The sequence below is a fragment of the Hyperolius riggenbachi genome, chromosome 1 (assembly GCF_040937935.1).
Source record: "Hyperolius riggenbachi isolate aHypRig1 chromosome 1, aHypRig1.pri, whole genome shotgun sequence".
NCBI lineage: Eukaryota > Metazoa > Chordata > Amphibia > Anura > Hyperoliidae > Hyperolius > Hyperolius riggenbachi.
In genome coordinates this window covers 176,144,216-176,158,749 of record NC_090646.1, presented here as the reverse complement: position 1 = coordinate 176,158,749, position 14,534 = coordinate 176,144,216, and the positions used below count along the sequence as shown (strand labels likewise).

Sequence of the window (14,534 nt, the reverse complement as noted above, 5' to 3'; positions counted from 1 at the left end):
AAATTGGACAGTGTTGCATAAATCAGCATTTCGGATGGAAAGAAGATGGGTGAACATGGGAGGGTTATGGTGGGCTCCAAGATGTTCAGGGGATTGCAAGGAACAAGGCACTAGGCACATGAAAACTGCCACTATGCAGCATGATTGGCCAAGTATATATGTAAATGCAGTTTAAAACAACTAGAAGTGGAGGTGCAAAAGCCTGCAGGTAGCTTTCTTATATTCCTTTTCCAAATCCCTTACAGTGTGCTTACTAAAGCCATACAAACGTATTAACTCTCAGTAAAGTTTTTTTACTTCTGATTTTGAGCTCTGTCCTGTCTTTTTATAATTGTCAGGGTGGGGTGACAAAATAGATTGGACATCAAAGTTATGCAATCTCTCTGGGGACACAAGAAGGTCTTTGAAGTATAACTAAGTAGTCTACTCAAGACATTTTGTAGTGCCTTTCCTTAAAGCAAACCTGAAGTTAAAATAAACCTATGAGATAAATGGAGAACTTCTGTAGAACTAACTCTAAATATAATTTTCTTGGATTCCCTGGTCCTTATTTCAACTCTAAGGGATTAAAACCTATGTCTGAAGTCTCAGTCAGATGTAATATCACACTAACATGGCTAATGCCAATTCAGTTCCCACATAGAGAAATTATGACCTTTTGAACTTTTCATCACGGTCCTGCTATTAGGGGCATTGGCACAGCCACACAGAGCTGTTATGGCCCCTAATTAGTCTTCAGGAGAGTTCCTGCTAAAATCTCACTGCTCCCGATTTCTTACCCGTGCACTGGAAACAAAACATAAAAGGTACTTATGTATTATACCATCTACCACATTTGACTGCCCTCTGCTTAAAAGATGAAATGTTATGAAATGCTTGCTCTCTCTAAAAAACTGACATACACAGGCAATGGACACTCAACTATGCCTTGTATAGCTTTTCAATGAGCATGTCAGTGGATTGTGTTATAGAATTCTATAACACAATCTATATAATTCTACATATTTGTAAATACGCACCCTGCAAAGCTGAGTTTTCTTTTACTTTCCCTGACCTGCCCAGGAACATAAATGGACTGATCCAGTCAGCTATTAAATGATCATCACACTGCAGGGGGGTGCCCTCCATCTGCTAGAGAAAATTAATTATAATGAAATCAAAATGACACCATGAATGAAAGGCAAGCGCACAGAAGATTCCTGATCTAATATGCATATTTTCACTTTCAGAACATAGTTGAATGCTGATATTGCTCCCATCTTCTCCTCAATATTGATGGGTGAAGTCAGTTTCTTAACCCTTGCGCTGAAAAAAACAAAAATAGAAAGTACTTATGTATTATATCATCTGGTGAATTTGACAGCTTCCTGTGTAGAAGATATTTACTTTCCTTTGGAAATCTACATATTGTTGGAAAGAGTCTTGGCTTTCGTTTGCATCATGCCCTGCATTGGTGCAATGCATCGTTCCTGAGTTATTAGGGTGTTGAATGAGTGGCATCCACTCCTTTTTAAGTGATATTCCCTGCTTTACTGGAATCAATGTCGCCTTGCCCACTCACTTTGCTTGCTGGACTGCGCGCTTGGTCCTTACATTGCCCACTTGGATAGTGGACAATGCCCCTGATAGCAGCAAAATCAGTTTGCCAGGTTAGTGCTGGTGGCAGTCGGGTGCACACACCCTAACTTAGGAACCGTGTATCCAACAATACATTTTCAAAGGGGGGATAATATCTTTTAAACACGGGGCAATTAAATTCTTTCAACAGTATAATATGTAAATACCAAATAAAATAAAGGAACACAGGCAAGTTCTAAGTGGGATTGGTACTACAGTATATGTACACTTTTTCACATATCACATCAGGTACGCTTTAAGTAAGTGTTCTTATTTACAAATGCTAATAGCGCTGACACGTCCACTCTGAGTTTTGAAACTAAGCAATGACTTGCTTTAAGGCCCATACACACGTCGGACTTTTGCGAACGACGGGTCGTTTGAACGTCCCATCGTTCAGTCGTCCGCACGCGAAATCGGGCGTGTGTACAGATTGTCGTTCTGGTGATAAGACTGATTTTGAGCGATCCGCTCGGCGGATCGCTCAAGACCAGTCTTATCACCAGAACGACAGTCTGTACACACGCCCTATTTCGCGTGCGGACGACTGAACGACGGGACGTTCAAACGACCCCTCGTTCGCAAAAGGCCGACGTGTGTATGGGCCTTTAGGGTTTAGGGCTCCTGGGGCAATAGAGATAAGCAATTTCTCCTGTCAGTGAATCCATGTAGAATGAATCAGGAAATAGGAGTGACTTGATTACAGTCAGCCAATACAACATTACAAATGCAGCTTTGAAGAAAAAATAAGTCTCCTCATAGCTGCATTCATAATTCATGGGTTTACTTTGTTATAGTCGTGTATCATTTCAGCTTCCTGTTTTACCTAATGGGATTTCACCTACAGTATGTAGGAAGATAACAGGAATTGTTATCTGCGCTGTAACTCTGGGTTTGTGCATAATATTTCTCCTTATGGTATTGGCAGTATATAGATACTGATTCCTCTGGAGCTATGTAATCTGTATAAACTACTAAGTTATGTTAAAACCGTTGTAGTGATTTTCTTAAAATGGGTTACAACTAGTTATACCTTATTGTAGTACATGAAGGTTGGGAATTTCTATTGTAATGTTTTAGTTGATCTACTGCTCTTTATCCTTGCCCTGTCACTTTGTAAAACTAAGATATAAACAGTTATTTTTTTATATTCAGTATTTGCCATAACCTGCTGTTTGTCATTTTAACCTGGTAGATTGGATACTGGAGTGAAGTTGACAAAATGGTGGTTACAGTGACTGATGTACTGTCTGCAAATGACTCCATGGGTCTTGAAAACAAAACTGTTATTGTTACTACAATTTTGGTAAGAATGATACAAAATACTGTTTTGTTTTGTATGAGGTAGTTTTAAATACCGTATGTGCTAAAGTCCTACGGGAGAAAATCACTTTACAAATGTTGTTGTTGTTGCCTTGTTTTCATGTAAATGAGTAATGCCACCTTAAAATGTAAATAGCTTACAGACAGAACATGCTTCAAGCTGTTCAATTTTGTACCAAATGATAGTGATAATATGTGACACTCATTTACTAAAGAATAACCTGTGACATTCAGCAACCAGGTCACTCTCTCTAGTCAACTAGCTGTTGTCAAGAGAAGGTTTGATTGACTGTAAGACATGAAACGTCATTTATCTCACTATCTGTGATGTACAAAATGTACAAAGCAAACAGTTCAATTATTGTGTTTTCTGGATTGTGTTCATTCTAGGGGATCAATTTATAAAAATGTGAGGATAATTAATTCATAATAACCTCTGCTTCACATTGGAAGTACTTAAAGAGTAACTGTCAGGCTGCAGAAGCTAATTTAAACCTCTATTCTCCTGTGTTAAACAGTTTAGAAGGAAGCCCAAAAGCCATTAGTGAAGATAAAAATCTCAGTTACCTTTGATGTGTGCTTATCAGCAAAGCTGTTATAGACCCATAAGGACGCAAGCCGCATACTAAACTGCAAAGCATTCTGGGGCCCTCCCCTCGGCTGCTAATGAGACGTTACAGCAGCTTGTAATCAGTCCAGCGCGTAGCACTGATAAATCTCCGGGCAGAGTACACTGCAGGAGTCAGCTATTGTTCCTAGCCACATGGCTCATTAATATTCACTGCACACTGTGTTGTTCAAGTACGAGCTTATCTGTGATCAGGAAGCAGCCAGGACATGACGACACATTTGACAGAAAAACATGGAGCCTGCCATGAGCTGTCAGGAGCATCTATCTCTGCATATACTATATACAAATTCTGTGAAATCCAAACGTGGACAGTGAAATGCATATGTAATGTAAGTACAGCCAATCTTTAGCTACTGATATATGTGTTTATTTTCTCTGAGACCTTATACCTAACAGCTCCTCTTTAACCACTTGCCGACCGCGCACTCATACCGCGCGTCGGCAAAGTGGCAGCTGCAGGACCAGCGACGCAGTATTGCGTCGCCAGCTGCAGGCTGATTAATCAGGAAGCAGCCGCTCGGGCGAGCGGCTGCTTCCTGTCAATTCACGGCGGGGGGCTCCGTGAATAGCCTGCGGGCCGCCGATGGCGGCTCGCAGGCTAAATGTAAACACAAGCGGAAATAATCCGCTTTGTTTACATTTGTACGGCGCTGCTGCGCAGCAGCGCCGTAAGGCAGATCGGCGATCCCCGGCCAATCAGCGGCTGGGGATCGCCGCCATGTGACAGGGGACGTCCCGTCACTGGCTGCACAGGACGGATAGCGTCCTGTGCAGCCCTGATCTCCGGGGGGGGGGGGGGGGGGGAGCAGGTAGGAGAGGGAGGGGGGAATTTCGCCGCGGAGGGGGGCTTTGAGCTGCCCCCCCCGCCAGCCACATGCAGGCATGAGAGATCGGACCCCCCCAGCACATCATCCCCCTAGTGGGGAAAAAAGGGGGGTGATCTGATCTCTCTGCCTGCTACATGATCTGTGCTGGGGGCTGCAGAGCCCACCCAGCACAGATCACTCAGCACAGCGCTGGTCCTTAAGGGGGGGTAAAGGGTGGGTCCTCAAGTGGTTAAAATAAAAAAAAATTGAAACAACAACTTGACATAGTCAACTTTCTGTTGCTGCAATTTGCCACATTCAGTGTAATGAATGTAAGTTATTTATCGCTTGTATGTTGAGCAACTTCCATTACTATAGTGTTTTGGAGAGTAATGCCAATGCTGGCAAAAGGGTTTTTTTTTTCTACAGTGGACCTGAACTCCTAAATAATATACTGTACACATTTAAAACTATGAGACAGGCTATGCCCCAGCAAACATACTACCCATTCCTTGGCATGGAACCCCATGAAATATCATTGGACTAAACAGCACTCAATAGGAATAACATTTAAGCTTTGAGAAAGAAACATGAAGGAGAAAAAAGTAAGTCAACTAGGAAGGTAGCCTTAAAGAGAAACTCCAACCTAGAATTGAACTTTATCCCAATCAGTAGCTGATACCCCCTTTTACATGAGAAATATAATGCTTTTCACAAACAGACCATCAGAGGGCGCTGTATGACTGATGTTGTGCTGAAACCCCTCCCACAAGAAGCTCTGGGACCGCGGTACTCTGGGCAAACTGCCACAATGTAACAATGTTCACAGACAGGAAATAGCTGTTTACAGCTGTCTCTAACAGCCAAAACAGCTAGGAGCAGCTACATAACCTGCCCACAGTAAAAATGTCACCATGTAATAAATGTCAGAATGTAAATCGGGGAGAGGAAAGATTTACAATGAGCAAACACTGACTAAATCATTTATACATAATTATGGTAAAAAATGAAGCACTTTTTTTACTACATTATTTTCACTGGAGTTCCTCTTTAAAGCAGTTTCATCATTTTTAAAAGCAAATGTAAAGCCACCCAAAAAAAACCCTCACCTATAGAGAGTAAAAACTCTGGATCCCACAAAGTTTTCCCTGTCCTTTCCCTGTGCCCTCATTCTACCCATGTACCCCATTGAAATTACACCCCTTTGGAAGTCCTCCGAAGACCTGGACTTGCATGTGCGCAGTATGGACCCGCTTGTCTTTGGAAATACTCGAGGATGCAAGCACTTCCGCAGCCTTCAAGAGGTCAAGAAGGTTTATTCGACCAGTTATTCAAATAACTTCAATGGGAGGACAACGATGGACCGACGTCATAAAGAGAGTACCGGAAAGCCTCTATAGGATCTAGAGCCTTCCCTCTCCATCAGGGAGTATCTTTAATTTTTAGTTGGATTTAGTTGTACTTGAAACCATACCCTCCAAACTACTCTCATTATAGCTTCCCCCACACTTCACCTTGGGCTCATGTAACAATGCTGCTAGTCAGATGTAAGATGCTCCATTTGAATATAGAATGAATTCATTTTAAAGTTACCTTTAGAAGTAAACCTTTGATTAGCCTACAGCATGCCTACTGAGGGTGGGGAAGGGAATGTCTATGAAAGTCCTAAAGTGTCATAACAATTCACTGGGGAACTGTATTATTATTATTATTATTTAGTGCCAACATCTTCTGCAGCGCTTTATAGAATACATGTAGCCTTGTCACTAACTGTCCCTTAGAGGAGCTCACAATCTAATCCCTACTATAGTCATATGTCCATCATAGTCTAGGGCCATATTTTTAAGGGGTAAGCCAACTTACCTGTATGTTTTTGGGACGTGAGAGGAAACCAGAGCGCCCGGAGGAAACCCAAGCAGACATGGGGAGAATATACAAACTCTATGCAGATAGTTTCCTGTCTGGGATTTAAAGCAGGAGGCCAGAGTGCTATCCACCAGGTCACTGTGTTGCCCAGACTGTATCTGCCCTGTCTTCTATTTTAATTTGCCACATGTTTTGCCAGGTGGGTCATGTTAGTATAAAGTACACATGTGCTAGGATTATGTTATATGTTGTCATGGTTACAATGTATGCTGTTTGGGGGTAATAGACTAGAACTGCCTGGGCTGACTATTGCTGTCAAAGCAAATATACTGTGCTATCCTGCATTTTTATCTGAATTATTTAAGTATGGTTATAAATTACAGCAGAATCCTGTGCAGCTCACCAGAAAAGAAGAGACAAGTTATTGTTACATAACCCAGTCAGGGGATTCCCTAAGGACTTGACTGATTACCTGTAGAGACATGCCATCCATCTCTCTATTACCTTTCTCCCCTAGCACCCTAATCAGCACATATTGTGTATTACATGTTCCAGAACAGATATTTTTAGACCTGGTATATCAATATTTCTGTGAAAAGGACTCAAGTAATTTCCTCTCATGGGAGTCGAGCCAGCTTCTGAAATATTTAAGCGCATATTCTTCAGATATTAGTTTGAACATCGATACCAAACCAAAAATGTCTACCTCATTATCAGATAATGAAGCAGAAGCTGCTGCTCTCTTAGTTTATGATTAACATCAGTTTCTTTGTTCATAGAGAGCCCATCGGTTCAGTCTTCTTAATTGTCTTACATAGAACCCTCTCTGAAATCCGATTGTCAGCAGTTCTATTCTGAGCACTTCTATGCTCCCTTGGCACACAACTGATTATAGCACTCCTATGCCAGCCAAACACATGCCAGGCTTTTTCCGTTATAGCTAACATTGTTAGTCATTTCTTCTTGTAAATAAATGCCAAAGGGAGTCCCAATTTTAGACTTTATTGAATATTTTATTGTGTTAGTTTGTTAGCAATTTTTTAAAATATTTTTAAGTGTACCTGAGATGGTGAGTGTAAAAAAATATACATGCTTGGGGCTTCCTCCAGCCCCGCTCCCTCATAGTCCTTGGTCACCTCACGGTTTGTCTGCAACTGGCCCAGGCAAGTTGTACAGTTGCGGTCATAAGCACTCCGTTGTCGCGCTCCTGTTGCCAGTGACGTTCTGCGCCTGTGCAATTGTACAGTATAGGCACAGAGCACTCCTGGGAGTGTGGGCCTGTGGGCCTGTGGGGGGAGCGTGTGCGCAGTTAGCCCCAGACCGGAGTACTTTCCAGGGCCAATTGCAGAAGAACCGGGAGGCAACTAAGGACTACGAGGGAGTGATCAGGCCAGAGGGGGCTGGAGGAAGCCCCCGGTATGTATATTTTTTCTTACAATCGCCATCTCAGGTTCTCTTTAAGTACCCTTGTATTTTCCACTTTCAGTACACCCATATCAGTATTCATATTTCACCCTGTAGTCTTTAGTCTTCATTAGATTTGTATCTAGGCTTAATTGCTGTTTTTAAGCTAGGTGTACATATGTAGAATACATAAACAATGAATATGTACTTGATGTTGTTCCTTTACTGGGTTTAGGGCTGGTTCACACAGGCTTCTGGGGGGCACTGCATTTAGCCAATGCTAAATGCTTTTCTGCAACTAAGCATCGGTTCCCATCATTAAAGGGACACTCAAGCCAGGAAAAAAAAGAGTTTTACTCACCTGGGGCTTCTACTAGCCCCCTGCAGCAGTCCTGTGCCCTCGCAGCCACTCACTAATCCTCTGGTCCCCCGCTTCCAGCTAGTTTCGTTTTTGCCGACAGGCCTGTCAGGACCGGCCACGCGTAGCTTTCTCCGCATTACCGACTGTAATTAGCGCTATTGCGGGCCGCAACACGTACAAAAATACGCGTTGCCGCATATCTACACGTAGATAATGCGGCAACGTGTATCTATGTATGCGTTGCGGCCCGCAATAGAGCTAATTACAGTCGGGAATGCGGAGAAAGCTACGCGTAACCAGTCCTGTCGGTAAAAACAAAACTAGCTGGCAGCGGGGGACCAGAGGATTAGTGAGTGGCTGCGAGGGCACAGGACTGCTGCAGGGGGCTGGTAGAAGCCCCAGGTGAGTAAAACTCTTTTTTTTCTGGCTTAAGTGTCCCTTTAAGTCAATTCATTGTGTTTTTAATGCCATGTTGGCACAGAGCTACTAAGTGCAACCACCGCAGGGCGCTACATGCATTAATTTCCCTTGACCGTGATGTTCACGCAGTTGCAAACAAACAAGAGTAAATGCACTGATTTGAGCAATCCCATCATCTCAATGCAGGTTTCGGTTGATCTTGTTGGTAAACAACAACAATGGATGCCCACAGAAGCCCATATGAACAGAGCTTTACCACTTAGCATCAAAACAATGGTGCTGTAAATTGTATGCATCTGCCCCATCCCCCCGCTCCCCTTCCCTTTATGCCCCTGCTAGCATTGCTTGTACTTTGTACAAGAAATGTGCATTCCTGATCATTGTCTAATTGATATTGTGATTATATTTTGATCAGGGATTACCCTAGGGTTTTATTTTTAAAGCTTTTTGATATCTTTATGAATTCTAATGTCCGTTCTCTAACCTATTCAAAATTACAGTGTACACCTACATCTGTACACCTACCATCTACGTTTTGTAAATGTAACCCTGAAAACTTGTAAGTAATTTTTTTCATTGCCTAGCTGAATCCTAGATTATTAAAGGTGAGAATTGCACATAACACTTATGTAAGATCTTCATCTACAGTACATATGATTGCAGATTTGAAAGGTGTTTAGTTTAAACTAAGGCATTGGCATGCTAATACACGGAACAAGGGGGCTGCCATTGTTCTGTGATATTTCTCTGGCTGTTAGGTAATCATTTCTGACTGTATCTAGCAGCCAGCGTTATTTTCTGAAAATAAAATATATAACAATGAGCACACAGTTATCCATGTATAAATAGCTAACAAAATGTAAATGGCAAACACATCTGCAGGGATAAGGATGATATTTCCACAATGACTCAGAATATCAGAGGACTAAGCAATTAGGTTGTGACTGTGTTGTTTAGGCACTTATGCAAGACAATTACAATTGGTGTCACAGGGAATTTCCATATGGTAGTGAATTTCTTAAATTGATTATAATTTATGATGCACAGCTGAGCTTTCTAACATGTGCCCTGGACCTTAGATGCCATTAAAGTTAATTCTGTTTTCTAGCCATGCTGTTATCTGGATTCCAAAGTATGCATGCAAAAAAATGGGTCCTCTTGCAGGAGTGCAATTGCAAGTTCACTGTTAATTTAATTTTGATGTTGGCACCTAAAACAACAGAATCAGGTCTTTATTGTTTTTGTGTTTTTGCATATGGAGTTGCACATTGCCATGGAAGCTGAGGATCCACTGTGGATCTAATGGATAAAAGAACTCATAAAATCTTAATATGAAAATGTGATGATTAGACAGAGATCTAATAAGAAAATAAACAGTGGCGAATGGTCAACTCTTATTGGTTGCTATAGGTGACTTATGACATGTTATTTCCTATTTCTATTTCTAAGTTGTTAGATAATGATTGTGGTACTTCCAGGAAGCCCCATACGTGATGTTCAAGAAAAATGCTGATCAGTTTGAAGGAAATGATCGCTATGAGGGATACTGCGTGGATTTGGCAACTGAAATTGCCCGGCATTGTGGATTTAAATACAAGTTGACAATAGTTGCTGATGGCAAGTATGGAGCAAGAGATGCAGAAACCAAAATATGGAATGGAATGGTGGGAGAATTAGTTTATGGGGTAAGTACATTTAAAGCTTTTGTTTTGGAAATAAGTAAAGTTTTAGGCTCCCTGCACACTGCAAATCCGTTTTCCGATTCCGATTCCGTTTCCGATTCCGATTCCGATTCCGTTTCCGATTTTCCTTGAATACATTCAACAGAAAAACGGATCAAAAAACGCAGCATGCAGTTAAGATTAAAAATCTGAATCGGAATCGGATGTAAAAACAGATTAAAAATCTGAATCTGAATCTGATTTGCTTGCAGTGTGCAAGAGGCCTAAAACTGGTCCATATTATCTTCAGAACATCAATATTTACCAAAGAAAAAATATTCTTTATGCTGTATCTGACATCTGACATACTTCAATATGGGTTTCCTCTGTTGTGTATACACTATGTCAAAAATGCCAATTCTTTAAAGTAAACCTGAAGTGAAAATAAACTAATGATACAATGAATTGTATGTGTAGTACAGCTAAAAAAATAGACCATTAGTAGCAAAGAAAAGAGTCTCATATTATTTTCCAATACAGGAAGTGTTAAAAAAACTTTAGGTGTTATTTATGCGAAAGAGATTCTCTGAGCTCTCCGACCCACTGAAAATATGTGACTCTTTTAATTGCTACTGATGTTCTATTCCTTATCTGTACTACACATACCATTTATATATTCAGGTTTGCTTTGATGTCCGTAAACACGGTAGCCATAAGCCTTATTACTAACTCAAATTACTCTTTACATAAATTCTGTGCAGTGACTTTATGAGTGAACTATTGAAATTGCTCAAGCATGAGGACATCTAGCAGTGAGGTATTTTTATCTGGAAATTGTTAGAAGGACAATTCCACATAATGATAACATTTTAAGAAACTGGTTTGTGCAAGTTTTTGTATTTGAAAATAATAGTGTACGTGCTGCATTTCTAGAGTTTGATTGCTGTAATGCTTTTTTGTGACTTTGCTGTGTATAAGGAACAAACTCACAGCAAACATACAGGAGAGGAGTTCTTCGCTGGCGTTAATGTTCAAGTGTACGGCTCCATAAGTAATGAACCATGGAACTAGTAACTTCAAAAAATTGTTAGAAATGTTAAGTCCCCCTTCATTCATAGAAGTTCTATGTTATGGTCCTATCTAGAAAGTACTCAAGAGTAATATCTTCAATGATACTCCAACTCTTCTGTCTAGTAACTAGAGATGGCCCGAACCTCTGATTTTCGGTTTGCGAACTTCCGCAAAAGTTCGGTTCGCGGCCTTAAAAATTCAGGAATTCACCTGGAGTCCTGGACCCTGTTGGTGGTGACGGAGAAGGCAGTCAAGCGGCCTGCGGGCAGAGGTGCTGTGTGGGGAGCGACTTAGTCTTGGGGCAGGCAGTCACACGGCGTGCAGACATAGATGCTGTGTGTGCGGACTGACTTAGTCTTCGAGCAGGCCTGAGCGTGCTTTGCAGACCAGGCATCCGTGGTCAGATGGACCCTTGACCCAACGCTGTGTGCCAGAGATGTCACCACCTGCCTTTCAACATCACGGTACAGTTTAGGTTTCACCTTTTTTGAGAAAAAATTGTGGCCTGGTATCTTCCACTGCGGTGTGTGGCTTTGCTTTTGTGTGCTGCTTCTCCTCAGGTGGGCAGCCCATTGCAGTTTGTGCCTTGTAATCATGTGCCTTCGTAAGGTAGTTGTCCCTACGCGGGACTTTCCATGGCTCAATTTTCGGTGGTAGAGAGTACAGATGGCATTGCTCTCATCTGAGGCAGACACACGAAAAAATTTCCACACCGCTGAGCCCTGGGGTGATGGCACTTTGGTGGTGGCGGCCGACTGAGTGTTAAGTGGGGTGCCAGAATCAGAGCAGGAGGCGGAAGATATGTCACGCTTCTGTGTGGAAGCTGAGAAAGATGAGGTGTTCTGTGTTAAATAGTCAACTACGTCCTGACAATATTGGGGGTTGATGGCATGTGCCTTATTCTGAACACTGTACTTTGGTCGAGGGCCGCATGAAATCACGACAGCGCGACCTCGAACAGACCTGCCAGGTGGCCTGCCTCTGCCTTTTGTTTTGTCCATATTGGGGGGGATGAAGTGAATGGTATGCACTGACTTGACTAATACAATGTGCAGTCACACAGGTGCAGTTAACAGGTATGCACGTAGTGGTATATCACACTGTGTGCACTCACGTAGGTAGGTGGGTGCACTGAACACAACAGGTAGGTATATGCAGTGATGGGTATTACAATGTGCACCTGTCACACACAGCAGGTACCAGACAGGCACAGTGACACTGCGTGCACTCACGTAGGTAGGTGGGTGCACTGAAGTGAACAACAGGTAGGTATATGCAGTGATGGGTATTACAATGTGCACCTGTCACACACAGACAGGTACCGGACAGGCACAGTGACACTGCGTGTGCTCACGTAGGTAGGTGGGTGCATTGTGAACAACAGGTAGGTATGTGATGAGTATTACAATGTGCACCTGGCACAGTAGTAATTATACCACCAAAGGGCCAAAGGACAGCTGCGACTGACTGACAGAGCTGTATATAATGCAAGTGAGCCACACACACACAAAAAAAAATAGATCACAAGAACAAGATTAGCTCTCAAAAGAGCTGTTGAGGGGTGCTTTTTTAGCTATAAGAATCAGCAAGGAGCAAGCTAAGAAGCCTACAAGAGCCTAACTAAGCTTTCCCTATAGGTCTCTGCACAGAAGCTCTCCCTTCTCTAATTACTGTAGGCACACGAGTGAGTGAAAAGCCTGCCTTTTATAAGGAGGCTACATTGTGCCTGCTGATTGGCTACAATGTGCCTGCTGACTGTGATGTAGAGGGTCAAAGTTGACCATAATGATGCACTATGGGGGCGAATCGAACTTCCGGAAAAGTTTGCGTTCGAACCACCGATGTTCGCCAGGAACCGTTCGCCGGCGAACCACTCGGGCCATCTCTACTAGTAACTTCTCAGAAGAATGATGCGTTAAGAATGATGCTAGTGGTTTGGGCATCTGTGTTCAGATAGAGCAGTGGTTTCTGAATACTGTATAATACTTTAAATCGAGTGTTGGCATTCAGCCTCATAGAATTATCCTCATAGAATGATCAATAGATGGGTGATAGTAAATTGGGTGATCGTGTGCTATTGTCAAAATGTAGACAACGAAAGTTGAACATCTGTGGTGCTTAAAAGATACCTAACCTGAAGCTACCTAAGCTAAGCACAGATGTATGTTCATGCTGGATCCACATGCCTCTCTTCATTATTTGTTCTAGTCATTTCCCCCGTCTACTCTTCAAAAGATTGGCCTTTGACTGCAGTAAAATCTTCAGACAGGAAAAGGCAGGCTTGCTGTGATATTCCTTCCTATTGCCTTCCCTTCCCTCCTCTTAAAGAGAAACTCCAACCAAGAATTGAACTTTATCCCAATCAGTAGCTGATACCCCCTTTTACATGAGAAATAGAATGATTTTCACAAACAGACCATCAGGGGGCGCTGTGTGACTAATTTTGTGCTGAAACCCCTCCTACAAGAGGCTCTGAATACCGCGCCTCGCAAACTGCCACAATGTAACAATGTTCACAGACAGGAAATGGCTGTTTACAGCTGTCTAACAGCTAGAAACAGCTAAATAATCTGCCCACAGTAACAATGTCACCATGTGATAAATGTCAGAATGTGAATCTGGGAGAGGAAAGATTTTACAATGAGCAAACACTGACTAAATCATGTATACATAATTATTGTAAAAATGAAGCACTTTTTTTATTAAATTATTTTCACTGGAGTTCCTCTTTAAGGGGAGTGAATAGGACGGGGAAGAGGAAGGAATGGAAAGGCGATAGGAGGGAACATCACAACAAGCCTTCGTCTTCCTGTCTGAAAATTTGTCTTTAGTCAAAAATCTAATTTTTCAAGGAGTGATTGTGGGGACCAGTGGGAACAAGGAGAGAAATGGACAGTATACAGATGTATGTGGATCCAACATGAACATACATTTGTGCTTACCTTCAGTAGCTGTACCTCAGGTCAGGTGTGCTTTAAGCATAGCTCAGGATAGTTAGAGTTAGGAGATAGTGAGTTGAATTATCTGTTACTGTTGAGGGATTAAGTTTAGAATCAGTAAGAGAGTGTATACTAAGGTAGAGGGGTGGGGTTTAGGTGCTTTTGGTACCAGGAAAGCGTTGTTCATAAGGAAGGGGTTGTTAAGTGAAGAGGTTTATCTTGGACAGCAAGTAGGTGGTTTTTTGTCAAAGGAGTATTTACATTTAGGTGTTGGGAATGGGGATTTAGTCAAAGGGGATAGGTTTGCCTTACCTGAATGCCAAAACTGACACCCAAAACATACCCAGGATATAATAAACAGGAGCTGTGTAGGCAAATCCATCATCTGTGCTAAGCACAGCTATACAGAATCTAAATATAAGCGTTATCTAAACG

General features: G+C 42.1%; 1 protein-coding gene across 5 annotated transcripts in view; it reads left to right on the top strand.

The window, feature by feature from the left end:
• Nucleotides 1-14,534, top strand: part of GRIA2 (glutamate ionotropic receptor AMPA type subunit 2) — a 217,320-nt gene that overhangs the window by 132,713 nt on the left and 70,073 nt on the right. For all 5 annotated transcript variants that reach the window (XM_068278876.1, XM_068278874.1, XM_068278875.1 and 2 more), the window contains exons 9-10: nucleotides 2,813-2,923; nucleotides 9,907-10,113. In XM_068278876.1, coding sequence (XP_068134977.1) covers nucleotides 2,813-2,923; nucleotides 9,907-10,113 — 318 coding nt within the window. The remainder of the gene's footprint in view (nucleotides 1-2,812; nucleotides 2,924-9,906; nucleotides 10,114-14,534) is intronic.